We start from the raw sequence: 22,300 nt of genomic DNA, 5'->3' as shown, positions 1-22,300 counted from the left end.
AACAACAAATATTACCTTTCTGATTACTGTACTGTGCCATATAAATATTGCCTAAATGGCATAAGACATTGTTGATTACACTTGACCCCATTTCATCTCCAAACTGTCCCATTTTACAGATGGAAATATTCTAAAATCCAAACCTTTTACGGTCCCAAGCAGTTTGGATAAAAGGTTTTCTACCTTTACTTATTTTCTATGCTGGTTTATTTATGCTATATAATTTTGACTGTGCAACAATTGGTTTGCTTGAGTGTTACAAGAATGTTTTAGGCAGAATAACCAATCTACACAACACTTGTTTAGATAATTTTTTCTAACCTAACAATTTGTTTTTGTATACAGAAAGATGCCCACTCCAATACAGTATCTACAATGAAATAGCTTAGAATAAAAAATGACAATTTGTAACTAGTGATGTCGCGAACCTAAAATTCAATAGGCAGGCGAACTTTAAAACCTACAAGGACTCTTTCTGGCCACAATAGTGATGGAAAAGTTGTTTCAAGGGTACTAACACCTGGACTGTCGCATGCTGGAGGGGGATCCCTGGCAAAACTCCCATGGAAAATTACATAGTTTATGCAGAGTCTGCTTTTAAGCCATAATGGGCCTAAATCAACTATCATTCCCAAAGTTACACTAGAAAAATGATTGAAATTATTTTTTGGGGGGGGAAATTAAAAAAAGGTTAAACACATATGAGTCGTGGCTCATAGACTAGGGAGGGCAGCAAGTAAACACAGTAGGCTCTGTATGTCAGCAAAACACACAGGCCGGATAGAAAATTATATTAGATTACACTAGCAAACAAATTTAAACTTTTTTTTTTTTATATTAAAATTAGGGTGAAGAAGAATAGATATGAGTGCTTGGTGGCTGCCTGGCACAGACCAATTAACCAAAAGACTGAAAAAAAATGAGGTATATTAATGCTGAGTGAGCCTGACAGACACAGGCCTGATAGTAAATGTAATTAGATTACACTAGCAAAATATTTTTTTTTTTTTTTTTAAATTAAAAATAATGTTATAAACGGATATTAACACTGGTGGCTGCTGGCTGGCACAGAGCAATGAACCAGAGTATATGCTGTGTGACACTGGCCTGATAGAAAATGAAAAAAAAATTACGCTAGAAAAATAATTAAATTTTTTGGTTAGTTACATTTAAACTAATGTTGTTAGGGAGATATCAGTGGTGGCAGTAATCACAGCAGCATATGCTGTGAGCCTTAAACACACAGCCTGAAAGCCAGGCAAATGCTAATAAAAAAAAAAAACGAAAAAAAAACGGCACGAAATATAGCCCTAAAAAGGGCTTTTTGGGGTGCTGTGCTTGCAGCAGAGATGAGTGGAGTCCTTCTGGACTGTAAATACACTAGCCTAGCTATGTTTTTCCTATTAATGTCAGGAGCAAAAACACAACACGTCCTCTCATTAAGAAAGCAAGGTCGTTATGAGTCTAAAATGGCGGATTCCGAGTAGCTGGGAGGGTCTGTGAGGGAGTGTCTGATGTTGATTGGCTCTAATGTGTCAGGCGGCTGTGACATAAAGGGTCAAAGTTTCCACAATGATGACACATAGGGGCGGATCGAACATCGCCATGTGTTCGCCCACAAAGGCGAACAAGCTATGTTCGCTGTGAACCGTTCGCGGGCGAACAGTTCGGGACATCACTATTTGTAACCTCACAACAAAAGTAAGGCCTACATAGAGCAATGTGACCCTCCCCTGGATTTTATGTGCATCTTCACTGAATATGCTCCTTTTAAAGAGCAAATATTGCTATTTGTACTGACTGGCCCTCTAAGTGAAATCTAAATAGAAAAATCTATTGTTGCTCCACATTTGAAAAGGCTGCACCAATAGGCATGTGCACAATTTCTTGAAAGGCAGTGGCATTCGGCTATTTTTAGCGCCAGATTTGTGTGAAAGTGCAACAAGCAAAGATCTGTGCAAATCCAGAACATTGTGTTGCACCTTCACACAAATAAATACAGTACTGAAAACAGCCGAAAGCCTGTGACCATATTAAGCATTTGTTTGCAAAAATGAATGGCGAATAAGAAATTATGCAAATGCATACTGCACCGCCCAGTAAAGGTCAAGGGTTCCAAATACCAATTCTTAACAGGCACAAACATCAGGCTATCTGCACAGAAGCACGGACAACAAACTCATTGAGCTAACTAACTGACAGAAGCCGACTGTACACACTAGGGATGTGCATTAGGATCCTTTATGAGGATCCGAATGCAGAAGTAAGCAGCGGCTTGTGCCCTTCGGATGTTTTCGTAGCTGGATTAATCCTTGTGAAAGATCCCCACACTGAGATCTGGATTCGCTAAGATCTTAAAGTGGGGATCTTTTACAGGAATCAATCTGGCTATGAAAACATCCGAAGGGCATGAGCCGCTGCTTATTTCTGCATTCGGATCCTCCGAAAAGGATCCAAATTCACATCCCTAGTACACACTCACAAAAAGGATGACTACTACTGTGCCTTTCCTAGTAACTAGTACAGTACATTGGGATTTTTTTAAATCCTCATGTAGAAAAATCCATTTAAAAAAACAAAATACAATATGGGTGAGAATACGAATTTAATTAAATTGATAGCTGTAACCTTATATAGTAATTTAGTACAGGCGGTAAATGATAAGTGATCAATGTGCGTTACATTTTTCCATAAAAAATGAACCAAATGAATCTGTGTTACCCACATTCTAAAGAGTTACTGTACAAACCTTGTATCCCAGTTCCTTTATCTTTTCCGTTAGCTTTTGATTCTTCTCTTTGCTCTTCTGTAAGTGTTCCTTGTCTCCGGTTTCTGCGATATGTTTCAGTTTCTCATGCGAAACTTCAAGCTGCTTCTGATAATGTTGATGCTTCTCGATTTTTGTTTCAAAATGCTTTAGTTCGTCCTTCAGATTGATTAACAATAAATAAATAAATCTGATTTAATGAAAACAGATGACAAACAATATAAAACATTCTAATATAATGTTCTGCAATAATAAACAAACTAACACAATTTCAGGAGCAATGATGGGTAAGATTAGGTTATAGTTAAAAGTAAAGCAACTAATTATGTTCTCTAGGCAATATGCTGAAACGTGGCACTAACTTCACAGTGCTCCACTAGAAAACCAATATCATTAAAAAGCAAGTGATAATTTATCTTTTCGGGTCAGTGCTGACTCATATGTAAATCAACAGGAGTTAGCGCAATATTATATATATATATATCACACATGAACTAGCGCTGCCTAGCAGTGAAAAACTGTCCAAATGCAATGAGATAAGAGGCGGCCTTTAAGGGCTTAGAAATTAGCATATAAGTCAACTTAGGTTTAGCTTTCAATAAAGAATACCAAGTGAAAAAAAAAAACAAATTTGACGATAAAAGTAAATTGGAAAGTTGTTTATGAAACCCAAACATTTTCTCTTGCGATTCAGACAGAGCATACCATTTTAAAAAAACATTTTCAATGTACTTCTATTACCAAATTTGCTTCATTCCCATGATATTCTGTGTTAAAGAGATAACTAGGTAGCCATCGGTAGCACTAGTGCTCTGGCAAATAGATAACATTCTTGTAAAACTGCTGCCATATAGTGCTCCAGATTTGGGCAGGCTCCTAAGCTTATGTCCCTGCTTTTCGACAAAAACAACATTTATGCTTACCTGATAAATTCTTTTCTTTCCTGGCATTGAGAGTCCACAAATTCATTAATTACTGTTAGGAATTCCCTCCCACTTCCCCAGTCATTTAGCTGAGGAAATAAAGAAAAGTAGGAGAGGTGCCAAAAGATCAGGAAAACACATCTCCTGAAAACACAGGGCGAGTTCATGGACTCTCCATGCCAGAAAAGAATTTATCAGGTTTGCATAAATGTCGTTTTCTTTCCAATGGCATGGAGAGCCCACACATTCATTCATTACTGTTAGGAATCCAATACCCAAGCTAGAGAGAAGACAGAATGAACCGGGAGGGAAAACAAAGCAGGCAGACCCTAATCTGAAGGCACCACCACTTGAAACACCCTTGTCCTAAAAGAAACCTCAGCTGAGGCAGAAACATCAAAACTTAAAAATGTTTGAAAAGGTAAGAAAAGAGGATCAAGACCCACCTAACAAATCAGCTCCATGGAAGCTCCGTTCATAAAAACCCAAGAAAAGGACACTGTATGTGAATGAGCCATAATCCTCACTGGAGGCTGCTGGCCAGCTCCCTCTGAAGCCAAACAAATGACACTGCTCAGCCAAAAGAAAAGAGAAGATGCAGTAGCCCTCTGGTCTATGCGCTTGCTAGCATACAAAACAAACAAGTAAGAATATATATATTTTTTTAAATCCTTGAAAACATGAAAAAGAACTTCAAAACACGCACAACATCCAAATTGTGTACTAAATGTTCCATCTGAGAGGAAGGATTAGGTCAAAGGAAAAAAAACAAAAAAACTACAAACTCTAGATTGACGATAAGATCTGAGACTGAAACCCTAACTAGGAACGTTAAACAGCCTTATCCGCAAGGAAACAAGATAAGGGGATCACATTGCAAGGCAGTTATTCAGAAACCCTGCAAGCAGAAAAAAGTCAACAAAAAACAAAACCTTTCTGAGACAAAAAAGGTAAAGTCAACAGAATACATAGGCTCCAAAGTAGCCAGCTGCAGAACCTAAGACAGAGATAAGGTCTCCAAGGAGGAGCCACAGGTTTAATCACAGCTCTTGTACTAACCAGAGCCTGGAAAAAGAACTGCACCTCAGGAAAAAAAAGCTAACTCTTGAGATATCTGGCTGACAAACCATTCCTCCAGACCAAGGGGGAAAAAAAAAAATCAGATCTGAGGAACCCTCTCCTTGTGTCAAGGGAAACCTTGTTCCTCACACCAAGCCATAAAGGTACGCTACATTTCAAGTGCGGTACAACAAGAAAATCTGCTAACAAGCCTGGATCAGGCTATCAATGACCCATTGGGAAAAAAAAACAAAAACTTGTTTGGATAGCACTAGGCGTTCAAAATTCCAGGCAGACCGCCTCAGAGAATCCAGACCTTAGAAAAGAACCTTGAGTAGAAGGTTCACCTGATGAGGGGAGGAAGACATCTTCACCAGATCCTGCGGGTACACTCCAGAGCTAAAAGAATCACAGAAACCCACTCCAGTAAAATGTGGGCGATCACCCGAGGAACAAGCGCTAACGGAGAAAACAGATAAGTTAGAACTTCATGAAACTGCCAGCGCCTCCACTAGCGTTGCCTTCTAAAGGATGCAAGACTCTTCTCTCATCACCAATGGAACTCCTCGTTCCACCCTGATGATTTATATAGACAACGGAAGAAGTTGCCTGACTGGAATCTGATAAACCATAGAGAATGAAGATGATGCCACACCACTAAAGAAGTGAAAAAGGCTCTCATGTCAGAATATTGATCAGCTGAGAGGATTCCACCCGTGATCAGATCCCCTGAGTTTTTAAGGGAGCCCAAAACACTCCCCAGCAAAGAAAACTGGCATCCAAAATCACAATCTCCCACAACGGTCTCAAAAAGCACATGCCTTGAGACAGTTGATCCTGACAGAGCCACCAGGAGAGAGAGTCTCTCGAATGGCAGTCCAGGACGATCTGTTGGGACAGGTTGGAGAGGTCGACGTTCCATTACTGGAACATACATAAATTATAGAGGTCACAGATGAAAGTGAACAAAAGGATAATAATCCATGGAAGCCACCATGCAATGAGCCACCAAGAAGACTGTAGTGTACAGAAGTTGAATCGAAGGACGTTCCCAGAAAACAAACCCTGGTGGGAACTCTTGTCCAGATATATCTTCCATACATAAGTCCGAAGGAGACACAAAAGAGAATCCGTGTGAGATCTTGCCAAAGGGAAAGATGAAGACTGAACCAAGATATCATCCAGGAAAGGAGCAGACACGAATCCTCAAGTACTTGTCATCGCTATAAGAGCTCCTAGGACCTTCATAAAGATGCTAGGAATAATAGCCAGACCAAAGGTTAGAGCTACAAAGAGGAAGAGTTTTGGGAACCCAAAAAAGATTTGAATAAAATCTTAGACCTTGTTCTGAGAGGGGCACGGAGACAATCACTCTCCAAGATAATAGGGCCTAAACTAAGGTAAAAAAGTAGCCTTCTTTGTTGATTACAAGAAAACCGTGACAAAAAGAAACTGCCCCTTAGATGACAAGATCAGCAGCCTATCCTGTACCCCTGGAGGCTACTTCAAAACCCAGAGGTCCAAAAGTCAAGATGGTGGAATCGCACCACAGAAGCTCCCACCGCAGGATAGAAAGCTATCCTTTAGGACATGGTCTGTGGTCCAGATAGAGTAAAATAATCATAAATACATAGTACAAATATATCTCTCCTAACAGAAGAGAAAAGCAAAAACATTGGGCATGTTATTCACAGAGAGGCAAATTTCCAAAGGAAATATGTAAAATAATTTGGCAATGCTGTTAAAAAATTTCTTCCCAGTCCATATTCTATCCATTTAGGAAAAGTTGGAAAACGATTCAGCATAAAAAATAATGACTCCCCTGGTAACTTCTTCAGTGAATAAGAAGTACAAAACTCCCAGGGAGCTTAAATAAAACTAATTTCTACATAAGATAAGGAAATAAGGAAAACCCCAGGGAAATCTATATATGCCCTATGTAAGTGAAAATAAATAGGGAACTTCAAAAGGGTAAAAGAAATTGTGGCTGACAGAACTAAATCTCCTGAAATAAAACTCAGACCCCATATGAGACTTTAGAAACAAATATTAGACAAACAGCCCACGTGGTAGGAGAAAAGTGGCCATATAGTATAACCAACACTAACATAGAGACCCTACTAAATGAAGAAAGAGATTCAGTCTCCATCCAAATATATTGATGAGCCAGACATACCAGTTTTAAGAAAAGGTGACAGTTTAGGCACAAGTTTGTCTTAATAATTTACAAAGCATTACCCCTTAAAGGGACACTAAACCCAAATTTTTTCTTTCACGATTCAGATACAGCATGCAATTTTAAGCAACTTTCTAATTTACTCCTATTATCAATTTTTCTTCGTTCTCTTGCTATCTTTATTTAAAAAGCAGGAATGTGATGCATAGGAGCCGGACCATTTTTGGTTGAGAACCTGGGTTATGCTTGCTTATTGGTGGGTAAATGTAAGCCTCCAATAAGCAAGCACTATCCATGGTGCTGAACCTAAAATGGGCTGGCTGCTAAGATTTACATTCCTGCTTTTAAAATAAAGATAGCAAGAGAACAAAGAAATTTTGATAATAGAAGTAAATTAGAAAGTTGCTTAAAATGTCATGCTGCTCTTTCTGAATCATGAAATATTTTTTTTAGGTTCAGTGTCCCTTTAAGGATTATTATCTCAGCACTATTTGGTAGGAGGGCGCTGTTATACACCCATTTCCTCTACTGCAAGCGGAGATTCTGTATCCCTAAAAAATTAAATAAATGAAAGGTTAAGGGCGCTATCAATCTCGGCGGGAAAGGGATTAACCTTATCACCGCAAGACGGTTTAAGGCGCAAGGCGACCAAGGGATCCTGCTCCATCCTGTACCTCTATCGCTATTACATATATTACAGACCCCGTAAACGGCCTATGTAGAGCGCTGCATGCAGCTTCCAGAAAAAGCTGCTGATCACTATCTGACAATATCAAGAAGCAGAATATGCCCATGTCACGTGGCATGCCGCAATGCTGATAGTCATGGGGCGTTATGTTAGGCCCTTTAGAGCAGAAGTGATAATCCCCTATTAGTGATATATTTTAATAAAACAACACATAGAATAATAAGGACCCTCCAAGGAACCATAATTAACCCCATAGACACTGCAGTTTGGTCCAGTACAAGTATAAAAACACCGGATAGACCTTGTGTAGAAGATCCTACCATGGAGTAAAGTTCTCACTATAAAACTCCATGCTGCCCCATCACTGATATTTCGCATAAAGGACATAACATACAATATCCAGAATCTCCATCAGAACAAGTAAGTGCCAACTGGAAACTCTTGAGTCCTCTTATCCCTGTAGATATGATCCAGAGGGAAAGGAATAAAATAAAGGACTTCCCTTACAGAGCCACTGCGGTGGAGCAGACACAGCACTCCAGGTCTGACAGGGACCTGAGGTAGAAAGGAAAGCAGCGTAAGCCAACACTGGTTGCCAGGTAGGAGTGTTAGCACAAATTGCTGGAAGGAGGACAGAGAAGTTCCCTGCGATATCCAGCAGCTAACAGCTACCAATACTCTTACTAAGAGGTTTACATGGACACAGCATTAACCTCAGTCCTATCTTAAAGGGAAACAACCCATTAAAGGACTTAAATCCAATTTTCTTCAGAGCACTATCTTCGCCAATCTTCCTAGTTACAGAGGCAAATAATGATTGGGGGAGTAGGGGAAGAAGTGGGAGGGATACTTATAGCTTTGGCTGGGGTGTCTTTGCCTTCTCGTGGTGGCCAGGTGTTGAATTCCCAACAGTAATGGATGAATTTGTGGACTGTCCATGCAACTGGAAAGAAAGATACAAAGAGAACAAAGACAAATTAATAATAGAAGTAAATTAGATAGATGTTTAAAATCGAATGCTCTATCTAAATTATTCTTTGTAGTATGGCGGCACAATTATTCCCTGTGATTTTTAGCATCTCAGCCTTCAATTATCTTGAGATCCAACTCTTCTTTGCAGCAACCTCAGAAGGAATGACAATTGTGCAAAAACCATCAGACAAATATATGCACTAAATGGAAAATACTCACAGAGGGTATGTGAAGACAAATTGTTTTATTCAGGAAACACCAGAACACAAAAATTCCAGCTTCACTAAAAAAACAAAGTTAAAAGCTCATACAGATAAAAAAATACCTCAACCGGCTTCAGAGCATTAATCCGCCCTTCATCAAGAGCAGTGAAAATGACAACAAAGAGCTGTAACAGCTGTGTGATGGTGTTGCACTAGTGTCGGTCCTTTTATTCTGAACTTGCTGCAAAGAAGAGTCAGATCTCAAAATAATTGAAGGTGAACGCCAATAATCCCAGGGAAGGATTGCGCTGTCATAATACAAACAATTTTGTATAACGGCGAAGAAGGAACCATGCATCCATGCAGCAAGGCAAGTGATTATTAACTTCTATGTTCTCTCGCTCTTGTTGTTTAATTTTTAAATAACTATCTGAATCATGAAAGAATTTTTTTGAGTTTCATATCCCTTTAATCAAGTATAGTGAAAAAGAAGCATGGAGACCTTAAGAGTGCATGCGCTTAAAAGAATAACATTTTTACTGTTGATCTGAAACTTATTTCAAACACAGGTATTCAATATATCCATGCTTCATAATTTATTTATTTTTTGAAACCCAACATTTTTCATTCAGGATTTAGATAGAGCATAGTAACTTTTCAATTTACTTCTATTATTTTGCTTAATTCTCTATGTATCCTTAATTGAAGGAGCGGCAATGCACTATTGGCAAGCTAGCTGAACAAAATAATAAGCCAATGACAACAGGCATTTATGTGCAGCCACCAATCAGCAGCTAGCAACCAGCTCCTGAGTCAACAAAGGATACCAAAAAAGTGAGGCTAATTAGATAATAGAAGTAAATTTGAAAGTTGCCTAACATTGTATGTTTATCTAAATCATAAAAGAACTATTTTGTGTTTCATGGCCCTTTAAATAAGCGAATATGCATATTGCCAATGTATTCTAAGTAGTCAACTCAACAGAGAAGGTCCTCTTTGAAATGAGTGGTCATTTGTTTCCCAAAGATGCAGGTGATCACTATGAGCAACCGTTTGCCCAGTACAAAGTGCTTTGGGAAGTTAGGGAGCAAATTCAATCCATCAGTATCTATCTATCTATGTAACTCTATATCCATACATCTTTTCTATCTTTGTCTACGTGCGTATATATCTCTATCTATACACATGTAACACATAAAAAGTATGTCTCTTGCAAGCACACATCTAGATTAAAGGCAAAATGGAAGAGTTAGTTATAGCATTTGGTCATATGTTGCTAAGTCCAGGACCAAGTCAAGGCCTCTTCCTCCCAGGGCCCTTAAGTTTGTGTAAAGAAAAAACTCAAAACTGGTATAAACTAACATGCAATATTTTTAAAATAATGAGAAAACAAGCTGACATCTTGACGCTTTAAATGTTTGCATTTCTCTTGGTATCTGTTACTATGGATAATTTTTCTAGACAAAAATAGTGTTATTTTTAAATGAACATCATCAGAAAAAAACATTTAAATGCTTTCTCAATAAAAAGTTTATTTTTTACTATTATATCCATTTGATTGAGTATTTATGACATTGGTCTGGTAATCCCTCTGTCAGTGTCTGATATGGTAGGTTTTCAAAGAAGCTTTGTAGGTTAAAATATTGATGCATAAGAAAATAAAACTTTCATACACTAGAAAGAGGATTAGTGTGTTTGCAGCAGAGAAAGGGCATATTAGAAAGTATAGAAGAAAGGCAACTGTTTATCCCCATGAGACCACTTGAGGTGTCATTACCTTAAATGAGTCCAGTTCATTATCAGAAAAGTTAGCTTTCTTTGCCATGTCCCACAAGTCGTTCACTCTGGGTTCATTAAAGTCTGAAATAAGATTTAATTGACCAAGAAAAACAGAATAACAACACTCAGATAACATAGATGTGAGTCATATTAGTTAAAAAATTATATTCTGTGTATAATACTGGCTGTTACACAACAGTTACATCATTTTATTTATTTATTTTACAAAATGATTTAAAACTTCAAATAGACCTACCTCTTTCACTGTCATAACCTTCATGACTGACTTTACGCAGTCGTTCAAATCCATGATTGATACTCCTGAGCTTATCTTTGAGATCCGAGTGTTTGTCATGCAAAAATTCCGGTTTAACCTCCTCTTCATCTGGACTAATAACATTTTTATGGATTTCTGCAAGATAAATAGCAAACAAGTATATAGCATTACAGTATGTACAGCACGTCATCAATGCTTCTAATTACGGCATTTCCTGGCACTTAACATGTTTCACCGGAGAAAAGTATCAGATGTAGACCCATGCTCCTGTTTGTGTTATGGTTCTTTTCATATGCAGGAGAGGGGGAAGAGTCTGCTCTGCTTTCTCAGCTCCTTACAGTGGGCGTCTCAACCTAACCTCATTAACAGAGCTAAACTGGGAGCTTCTAAGTAAGGTTTTATACTGGATTTTTAGATTAGTATTCTTTTTTATAGAAGTGCCTATTGGTGTACAGGGAGTGCAGAATTATTAGGCAAATGAGTATTTTGACCACATCATCCTCTTTATGCATGTTGTCTTACTCCAAGCTGTATAGGCTCGAAAGCCTACTACCAATTAAGCATATTAGGTGATGTGCATCTCTGTAATGAGAAGGGGTGTGGTCTAATGACATCAACAGCCTATATCAGGTGTGCATAATTATTAGGCAACTTCCTTTCCTTTGGCAAAATGGGTCAAAAGAAGGACTTGACAGGCTCAGAAAAGTCAAAAATAGTGAGATATCTTGCAGAGGGATGCAGCACTCTTAAAATTGCAAAGCTTCTGAAGCGTGATCATCGAACAATCAAGCGTTGCATTCAAAATAGTCAACAGGGTCGCAAGAAGCGTGTGGAAAAACCAAGGCGCAAAATAACTGCCCATGAACTGAGAAAAGTCAAGCGTGCAGCTGCCAAGATGCCACTTGCCACCAGTTTGGCCATATTTCAGAGCTGCAACATTACTGGAGTGCCCCAAAAGCACAAGGTGTGCAATACTCAGAGACATGGCCAAGGTAAGAAAGGCTGAAAGACGACCACCACTGAACAAGACACACAAGCTGAAACGTCAAGACTGGGCCAAGAAATATCTCAAGACTGATTTTTCTAAGGTTTTATGGACTGATGAAATGAGAGTGAGTCTTGATGGGCCAGATGGATGGGCCCGTGGCTGGATTGGTAAAGGGCAGAGAGCTCCAGTCCGACTCAGACGCCAGCAAGGTGGAGGTGGAGTACTGGTTTGGGCTGGTATCATCAAAGATGAGCTTGTGGGGCCTTTTTGGGTTGAGGATGGAGTCAAGCTCAACTCCCAGTCCTACTGCCAGTTTCTGGAAGACACCTTCTTCAAGCAGTGGTACAGGAAGAAGTCTGCATCCTTCAAGAAAAACATGATTTTCATGCAGGACAATGCTCCATCACATGCGTCCAAGTACTCCACAGCGTGGCTGGCAAGAAAGGGTATAAAAGAAGAAAATCTAATGACATGGCCTCCTTTTTCACCTGATCTGAACCCCATTGAGAACCTGTGGTCCATCATCAAATGTGAGATTTACAAGGAGGGAAAACAGTACACCTCTCTGAACAGTGTCTGGGAGGCTGTGGTTGCTGCTGCACGCAATGTTGATGGTGAACAGATCAAAACACTGACAGAATCCATGGATGGCAGGCTTTTGAGTGTCCTTGCAAAGAAAGGTGGCTATATTGGTCACGGATTTGTTTTTGTTTTGTTTTTGAATGTCAGAAATGTATATTTGTGAATGTTGAGATGTTATATTGGTTTCACTGGTAAAAATAAATAATTGAAATGGGTATATATTTGTTTTTTGTTAAGTTGCCTATTAATTATGCACAGTAATAGTCACCTGCACACACAGATATCCCCCTAAAATAGCTATAACTAAAAACAAACTAAAAACTACTTCCAAAACTATTCAGCTTTGATATTAATGAGTTTTTTGGGTTCATTGAGAACATGGTTGTTCAATAATAAAATTAATCCTCGTTGTATTTTTGAGGATTAATTTTATTATTGAACAACAACCATGTTCTCAATGAACCCAAAAAAACTCATTAATATCAAAGCTGAATAGTTTTGGAAGTAGTTTTTAGTTTGTTTTTAGTTATAGCTATTTTAGGGGGATATCTGTGTGTGCAGGTGACTATTACTGTGCATAATTATTAGGCAACTTAACAAAAAACAAATATATACCCATTTCAATTATTTATTTTTACCAGTGAAACCAATATAACATCTCAACGTTCACAAATATACATTTCTGACATTCAAAAACAAAACAAAAACAAATCAGTGACCAATATAGCCACCTTTCTTTGCAAGGACACTCAAAAGCCTGCCATCCATGGATTCTGTCAGTGTTTTGATCTGTTCACCATCAACATTGCGTGCAGCAGCAACCACAGCCTCCCAGACACTGTTCAGAGAGGTGTACTGTTTTCCCTCCTTGTAAATCTCACATTTGATGATGGACCACAGGTTCTCAATGGGATTCAGATCAGGTGAACAAGGAGGCCATGTCATTAGATTTTCTTCTTTTATACCCTTTATTGCCAGCCACGCTGTGGAGTACTTGGACGCATGTGATGGAGCATTGTCCTGCATGAAAATCATGTTTTCTTGAAGGATGCAGACTTCTTCCTGTACCACTGCTTGAAGAAGGTGTCTTCCAGAAACTGGCAGTAGGACTGGGAGTTGAGCTTGACTCCATCCTCAACCCGAAAAGGCCCCACAAGCTCATCTTTGATGATACCAGCCCAAACCAGTACTCCACCTCAACCTTGCTGGCGTCTGAGTCGGCTGGAGCTCTCTGCCCTTTACCAATCCAGCCACGGCCCATCCATCTGGCCCATCAAGACTCACTCTCATTTCATCAGTCCATAAAACCTTAGAAAAATCAGTCTTGAGATATTTCTTGGCCCAGTCTTGACGTTTCAGCTTGTGTGTCTTGTTCAGTTGTGGTCGTCTTTCAGCCTTTCTTACCTTGGCCATGTCTCTGAGTATTGCACACCTTGTGCTTTTGGGCACTCCAGTGATGTTGCAGCTCTGAAATATAGCCTAACTGGTGGCAAGTGGCATCTTGGCAGCTGCACGCTTGACTTTTCTCAGTTCATGGGCAGTTATTTTGCGCCTTGGTTTTTCCACATGCTTCTTGCGACCCTGTTGACTATTTTGAATGAAACGCTTGATTGTTCGATGATCACGCTTCAGAAGCTTTGCAATTTTAAGAGTGCTGCATCCCTCTGCAAGATATCTCACTATTTTTGACTTTTCTGAGCCTGTCAAGTCCTTCTTTTGACCCATTTTGCCAAAGGAAAGGAAGTTGCCTAATAATTATGCACACCTGATATAGGGTGTTGATGTCATTAGACCACACCCCTTCTCATTACAGAGATGCACATCACCTAATATGCTTAATTGGTAGTAGGCTTTCGAGCCTATACAGCTTGGAGTAAGACAACATGCATAAAGAGGATGATGTGGTCAAAATACTCATTTGCCTAATAATTCTGCACACAGTGTACAGTCCCTTTAATACAATCCAGAAAGGCTGTAGCCTTCAAAGGATCTTGAGGAAATCAGTGACGACAGTAGGAATTTTCCTTAAAGAGGCATTAATCTAAAGCCTATTTCGTACCCCTGAGATAGGATTTCCCACACCGAGTGTCCTCAACTGACCTTTCCATAGCCTCTTGAAAAAAAGATTAATTCTGTCCCCTACCAAAGCTTGCTCTGGAATAGCGGCCGCACCTTCATGCTAACTTTGAGGTTTCAAAGAGGCTTTAGGGGAGACTGCTTTCTGGGTAGTATAGAAGGGGGTCTTATGAATCTTAGCTTGTCGAAAGCAGCAAAATGTCCTACAGACCCAATTATGCTTTTAGAATTTTTTATGTTGAGGAAGGTCCAGTAATTGTAGCAAAAATTGCATCCAGGCCTGGTCCAAACAAAATCTTTCCCTGTAAAGGGAGAAATAGCAGCCTGTTCTTAGAGACCATATCAGCAGACCAAGACTTGTGCCATAATGCTTGTTTAGCTAGAACAGATACAGCAAAGCTTTTAGGAATGGTATCCCATACTTTCAAGTTTGTAGAGGTAACAGGGAACATATTTTTAAATTAGGTGGACGTTATAAAAGCAATACCTGATTTATTCCATTCCTTAGTTATGATTTCAGTCAGAAAATGGTAAGGCAGATGGCAGTTTGGGAGCTGGTTTGAATAACTAATCGATTCTTTTGAGCGTTTGCTTATTAGTAGTGACAGTATCATCTACATCTAAGACAACCAAAACTTCCCCTAAAAGGGTATGGACACTCACTATTCTAAAATTAAAGGACTCATATTCAGCTACTGCTTCAGAGTCCTGAGTTTCTGAAAATCTGTCAGAGGAAAAAATGTAATGCAGAGGGAATATATTCTTCAAAATTGGGGGAAGTTGCCTAGAAAACCCCCTGGGTATAGCCTTAGTAAGCTGTAGACACCTGAACACTAATTTAAAGGCAGGGATGCTATACCTTGTCTAGTATTAGACAGATTCAACTCGAGGTATACAGCTGAGCAGGGGGACACCAGAACTTCCTTCCTTAGTAAACATAGCTGTTAAGGGGTTACAGTATCAGTGGATCACCCTTCCTTGGGGTCAGCATATTGTCCAGAGACCTGAGCGGCACCAATTTGTTTCATAAGTATTTATAGAGAAAACATTAAGATGCTAAATATCTAAGACAGATAGGAGCACCGAAACCGTATAAAAGCACTCAAACAGTTAATTCCAGATAGATTAGATAAATATAGTATTGGCACAATGTACAACAGATATCCCAGTAGGTGTTATAGTAATGGAGTACTGTAACTTAAGGTGCTAAGGAATGTTATGCAATGCATTCTTTAACAAACACAGATGTTACAAACAGAAAGAACATTTCATATTAACCCTGGCAATGATGACACCATACCACCTCTGCTAGGTAGCTATTCCAGGTATTAACTACTCCTCATGAGTGTATCATGACAAGCCAAGCCAAATAAGTGGTTAAAAATAATTAAATTACACAAGCAATGTTAAGCCTGGGTGTTTAACTGACCTTTTCCCCTGAGAGCTCCTTCCCTGCCTGTGAAGATGGCTACCACAGTGCAGAGCAGTGACATTTAAATCAGTAAATATAAAAGTGACAGTAAACCATTTTATGTACTTTTTTCTTTTTAAAAGTGCCCAAAGTGCCTAAAACTGTTATAGAAGTTGTGTGGTATTTGTGTATATGTCCCCAGGCTATGTAAATTGTGTGTACGTGCTCATGCCAATAGCTGGTGGGCTATGAAGGTGCATAGCACTTACCTGTCAGACCTTTATCTACTATGCTTATCTCAGCTACATAGGACTGCTTCTAGTGGGGCCCACCCAAAGCAATGAAAGAGCAGTGCGAAGGATCTCACAAGGAACAGCATCTACAACCCAGGGGATGGGCAGATAAATACGCATTTCACCTGGGGAAGCTGTGGATCACACAAGGAGCAACACACTGTAGAAAAAGACTGGTAGATACATCTGCATTTTACTTGAGAGGCCTGTGAAATTTCCACACTGGGAAAATAGGTTTCACTGCCTGGCTGAAAACTACTGTCTAACTCTCTGCCCTGTTTGTAGGCAATGGGTCTCAGATTAGTTAGAACTACTCTCAACAATGTTTAGATCAGCAATTTTGATTTTACCTCACTCCATCTTGGAGGCAAAGATTTGACTCAGGGATAATAGGAAAGTGGGAGGGATTCAAGCTCTGTAATGAAGTGTAATCCTACATGTGATGTGGACTATCACCATCTTATGAAAAAAAATATTGTAGCATATTTTTATAAATTTTAAATATTGGTCACTTTGGGAAGAGGAACAGATGATCAAGGTTTAACCGCAATGTATATGTGTGAAATATTTAGGACATGAGTCTCATGGAGATGTTAACATAAACGCTACAAAAAAACACTTTTTTTTGCATTTTATATTGTGCCTTTTAGACACAGCTAGGTATTTCAGCAAGCTAGTCATTTTTACAGTACATTCTCTGCTGATAAGATACCGTATGATTTTTTTTCTGTGCTTTTACAAAAAAAAAGTACTGAAATGGATATGCAAATGCAGTGCACATGGCTAAAAAACCTTTTAGCATACGAGTATCATATGTTGATCAGTTACAGCTTTTAAGTTGCATATCTGGCTATATATGGTTTTGTTACAAACAGAGAATGCAGCAGCATAGGTATTTTACCAATTTTATTTTGGCACAGACAAAGTCCACAACGTTTCGGGTGTTACCCCTTAATCATGTGATTAAGATTCACATGATTAAGGGGTAACACCCGAAACGTTGTGGACTTTGTTTGTGCCAAAATAAAATTGGTAAAATACCTATGCTGCTGCATTCTCTGTTTGTATCTATTTTGGGGTTTGCAGGAACCCTGCAGCGTGCATTGAGCATTTAAGGGTGCTGGACTTTGGATTGTTTTATATATGGTTTTGTTGCATTTAAAAAGGTAATATCTGCTGATTCTTTACAAAGAGGTGACCATGGGGCTCGGTAGGCTTATATTGGTAAGATCCTGTGAGAGATGCTGAGAATATTCACTGGCCTTTAAAGGGACATGAAACCCCACATCTTCTTTCATGATAGAGCATGCAATTTTAATCAACATTCTAATTTATGGGGTGTAAGCTCAGGAGCGTGCATGTCTTGAGCACTATCTGGCAGCAGTTTTGCAAGAGCACTAGATGACAACACCATTTCCTGCCATGTAGTGATCCGGACACCTACCTAGGTGTCTCTAACAAAAAATACCATTGGAATTAAACAAATTTCATATTAGAAGTAAACTGAATTTTTTTTATTTATTCTGAATCTCAAAATAAAAAAATGTCTTGGCTTTCATATCCCTTTAATCAAAACAAAGAATGCCACCTGTGTGTAAATTGCTAAAGTGTGATAATGCTTTTGGTTTTCCAGACGATTAGGTATTTTTCAATCAAAGGACCACTTTATAAAGGAAGTAAAAGTATGTTCAAATATAGTCTGTTTGCACATGGCCTTACACTGTAAGAAGTGTTTACGTGAGTGCAGACATGATTTGCTTGGTTTGATTCCTTCATGCTGCTATCACTTTTCTTCGTTTATTGAACAAAGGTCATTTTAGTTTGGGGATTTATTTTCTAAGATACATTTGCCAGGGGCTTTTCAATGGTAAGAGCAGAAGCACGGAATTTGTTCAAGACCTCTGTTATCCTCATCACCTGTGACTTGTTTACTCAGATCACCTTATATATAAAAAAAAAAAACTTGTCTCTTCAGAAATCCTTTTACAAATAACGTATGTGCATTTAAAAATCAAGCTTGCATCCTGCTGCCTATTTGCCTGCTACTCCCACATCTTTCATTAACTGCACACGTGCAAACAGAGCTCATGCTATATATGAATATTAGTTTGTGATTGGTTAAAAATGGTTCTTTTGTTCTAGGGGACAGGGAAATCAGTAAAAAATGAAAAAACATAAAACAATACAGCTTCAGTTTTCATTGCAAAATTCTTCTCAGATATGAAGGCTCATAAGCATGTAGTTTACAAAGTGTGTTTAATGTCAGCAGGAGGCATTAGAAGACCCTTGCGGTTCACATGGATGGAACACAGAGGTGTCAGAAATCTAGATGGGCTCATAGGAATCAAGTAGTACGTGAAAATGAAAAGGAGCAAATCTCTAAGGAAAGTAGCCTTCTCCAAACAGAAATTTAAAAGGAAGTGAGAAGTAAGAAGGTTTCCTGACAAACAGTTTCTGACTATTTGTAAGGGATAGGGTTTGTTGAGTGGCACTTACACCAGAGAGATAAGAATAAAAATAAAATGAAGAGTCAAACCACCAATAAGTGAACAGGACAAAAGTAGAGTTGTAGAGCTTAGTGGCAAGGAACTAAACGTTAAAAACTGGCACAAGTGGATACAAGACAGATACTGTAGATATGGCAGGATACTAGGAAATATGCTGATATAAGGCAGGCAAACCAGCAAGATGCAGGGTAGGAAATCTTGCAGGATACAGCTGGTCACTAGTAAGGATACCTGGCAGGTTCCCAGACAGAATACCCAGCAGGATATAAATCAGGATATCTGTTTCCTAGACAGGATGCGAGGGAGGATACTGAATACTGCAGTATACTAGGCAATAAGACAGTTATCACTGCAATGATTCAGCTCAGACTGATGGGCTAAGCAAGTTTATAAAGAAACTCCCTTATATAGGTGGGAGTTCATGAAATTAGATATGTCCTCTTTAGATCCAGAAAGTAGCGCACGCCTAGGTGGAAATATGTTGAGGCTGGAGCGAAGTTTTACTAACTCCTGACACTATTTCAAAGCGTAAGTTTAGAGAAAATTGGGTTAGCATCTTTTATTTTGCTTTGTAAAATGTAATTTTAATAATCTAGTAAATAGATCCATGTGTGTGTGGACATTATAGTACAGCAGCACACATTTGTTTTTACCAAGTCTCAGGTTTGTGACATGAAAATAAAAAAAAATCTCAATGGATAATAAGCAGTATAATGAATTGTTGCCCATGTATCTACTCTTCATAATATATCAAAAGAAAAAAATAGTTAACATACAAACTCCAGGCAGAAGGGCTAGATACAGCTTCCAGTTGTGGATTTATTATACCCATAGCAAATAATACAAATCACTGCCACACAATAAAAATCATATAAACAGAACCCATTAATAAACATGGTGACATTAATGAATCAACAGATTAAAGTCTCCATGGCATTTTCAGCTACAATTAAGCAGTATTAAATCAAAAGTTTTGCTGAAATAGGCCAGAAGGTATTTCAAATCTCTTTCCATGTCTTTTCTTGCACAAAGACTGTACGATTCCATTAATGTATAACTAATGAGGCTGAAAGCGATACAAGTACTCTGCGGCTTACATTTATACTATAATATTACTTATAAAACATCAAATATCAAGCAGCGCAGTGAAGTTGTTTTTAGTGCTGTGTTAAGCAAATATACAAGGAAGCGTTAAAATAATATGTATGAATTTCAAGCTATACAGTAGTAGATGTATATTAAATATATATATATATATATATATATATATATAAAATTATATAAAGACTGTAATAATGGTTTCATTGCCAGACCAAACCCCCCCCCCCCAAAAAAAAAAAAAAACACAAACATAATATTGTAGAAATCTGTGCTGTGTTTTGTTCATTCTGAAGAATACTGCCTTATCAAAACATTTTCTCACTTGCTTGTGAAAATCCTGAGAGTGCAGTGTTTTTGACTTTACTAGGTTCTCTGCATACCCCTTCACCAAGGAGGATCTGATATCATCTAAATATATATTTAAATTTAATAGAGCTGTTAAGACCTGATTTTAATTATATCAGTATGGTCCTGATATTGGTTCTTCTAATGTTCCTGTAAGGGTCTTTGAAGAACGTTAGTTGAAATACCTTTTGTAGTTATATCAAAGGAGCTTAGTGAAGAAACTCGAGGACAAGTTGTCTTGCATGCTGAAAACTTTCCAGTGTGAAAGATAAGTTAAATATTTTTAATGAGGAAGTACAACACACAGAGATTTTTTTTTTTTTAAACAAAATATTTTTCATGCAAAGCAAGACCAGGCAGACCTAAAGTGACCACACTATCATTATAATCGCAGAATAGAACAGCATTCACAATTAAAGCCAAGCTGAACGAGGAACATCATACCACAGTAAGCAAAGGCCCAGTTAAAAGATGAATAGCAAACTGTGGTTTGCATGGGAGAATAGTGGTATCTATACAAGTGCTTTGTTTTAAAAAAAAGTCTAAACATTTAGCATTGGCCAAACTATACAGAATTTTTACAGTGGAAGACTGGAAAAACGGTTCATGAAAAACCTGTTTTAAATATGGTGCAGGAAATATTCAGGTGTAGGAATGCTTTTCCTATCTAGAGTTGTTGACCTCCAAAATTATCAACCACACTTCAACAAAAGAGAAGCAGCATGCTATTCAACAGAGGCATGCCATCCCATCTGGCTTAAAGACGTGTGGAATTGGATTTATTTTTCAGCAGGACAATGATCCTAAACATACATCAAAGCTATGCCCGGCATTTGTAAAAAGTTTAAGGAAGAACAAGAAGTGTTAGTATACATGGCCTACTCTCCAAAATCACCACATTATAACCTCATCAAAGATCTTTGGTAACATTAGAAAAGGAAAATGGCAAAAACACACTGTAAAACAGTGCATTAGGATGCACTAAAGGAGTGTTGGGAAAATGTGGAGTCGGAGCAGTCAATGAGGCAAATGGTGGTCTGTATATTTTGTTAAATTAGTGTCTCAGAAATATTCTCCCCGTGTGTGTGTGTTGAAAATAATAGGATAGGTTACTACCTGGAGGGAGAGTAGCTACCGTGTTTCCCCGAAAGACATCCCCAAAAATAAGACCTACTTACAGTTTTGCCTCTCGATGAAATATAAGGCATCCCCCCGAAAATAAGACCTCCCCGAAAATAAGACCTCCCCCGAACATAAGGCCCAGCCGGAGCAGACAGGAAGTGCGAGGTCTCTTTTAATCAGAGAGCCTGCGCCGCCACCAGGACAAGCTGCCGTCTGCTGCTCGCTCTGCCCTGACGGAGTCTGACTGACTCACAATTAGACAGTGAGTCACGCGGGGCAGGAGTCGGGCACATTGTGTGGACACACAGGGGTGACAGAGGTAGGGGGGAAATGTCTGATAAAGGGGTGGGGGAAGGGGGATCACTTAAAATGACACAGGAGGACTACATTTCCTACCATACCATACCGTATACAGGCAATAAATTTCCTTTTTTTTTGTTCAACAATAATTGTGTACCGTATTCTTCTTCATGGAAAAATAAGACATCCCCTGAAAATAAGACCTAGCGCATCTTTGGGAGCAAAAATTAATATAAGACACTGTCTTATTTTCGGGGAAACACGGTATTTGTCATGCCAGCATAATATTCCCCCTCCCAGGAATTATCTTTTAAATAGAGGTTTACATTCTCCAAAACTGCAGTACAAAAACCACCTCATTTTCTATAGCAATTTCACATCTTGTTGGGCACCTCTTATTCCCCAAAGGCTTTGCTGTCCTACAGCTGCATTAGAATAGAGCAAAAAGTCAAATTTAAAGACACATTTGAAAATGGAAGTCTTATAAGCAATAATCACAGTACATTCACAGTAAGAATAAGAATATTGATATATAAATACCTTCTGTTCTGCTCAACGTGTCTAAAAGTATATTGTATTCGTGCGTTTTCTCCTTATGGTGTATGAACTCTCGCCATAATTTTTCTAGTTCTTCCTCTGAAAATTTCCCAGAGCTTTTTGCCTGTAGAAAGTCAACAAAATGCCAAACACATTTAATCAAAGGATTTAGAAAACATGTACATGTATTCATG

At 38.6% G+C, this 22,300-nt stretch overlaps 1 protein-coding gene across 1 annotated transcript in view; it reads right to left on the bottom strand.

Moving 5' to 3' along the window:
* The window catches only part of LRPAP1 (LDL receptor related protein associated protein 1), a 112,970-nt gene that overhangs the window by 5,229 nt on the left and 85,441 nt on the right, over window positions 1–22,300 (bottom strand). Inside the window, exons 4-7 of the mRNA XM_053704181.1 lie at window positions 22,110–22,230; window positions 10,824–10,979; window positions 10,566–10,648; window positions 2,750–2,926 (exon numbers count right to left, since the gene is read on the bottom strand). Coding sequence (XP_053560156.1) covers window positions 2,750–2,926; window positions 10,566–10,648; window positions 10,824–10,979; window positions 22,110–22,230 — 537 coding nt within the window. The remainder of the gene's footprint in view (window positions 1–2,749; window positions 2,927–10,565; window positions 10,649–10,823; window positions 10,980–22,109; window positions 22,231–22,300) is intronic.

This window comes from Bombina bombina, chromosome 2, assembly GCF_027579735.1.
Source record: "Bombina bombina isolate aBomBom1 chromosome 2, aBomBom1.pri, whole genome shotgun sequence".
Lineage (NCBI taxonomy): Eukaryota > Metazoa > Chordata > Amphibia > Anura > Bombinatoridae > Bombina > Bombina bombina.
Note: the sequence above shows the minus strand (reverse complement) of the source record. Positions and strands in the feature narration are given on the sequence as shown.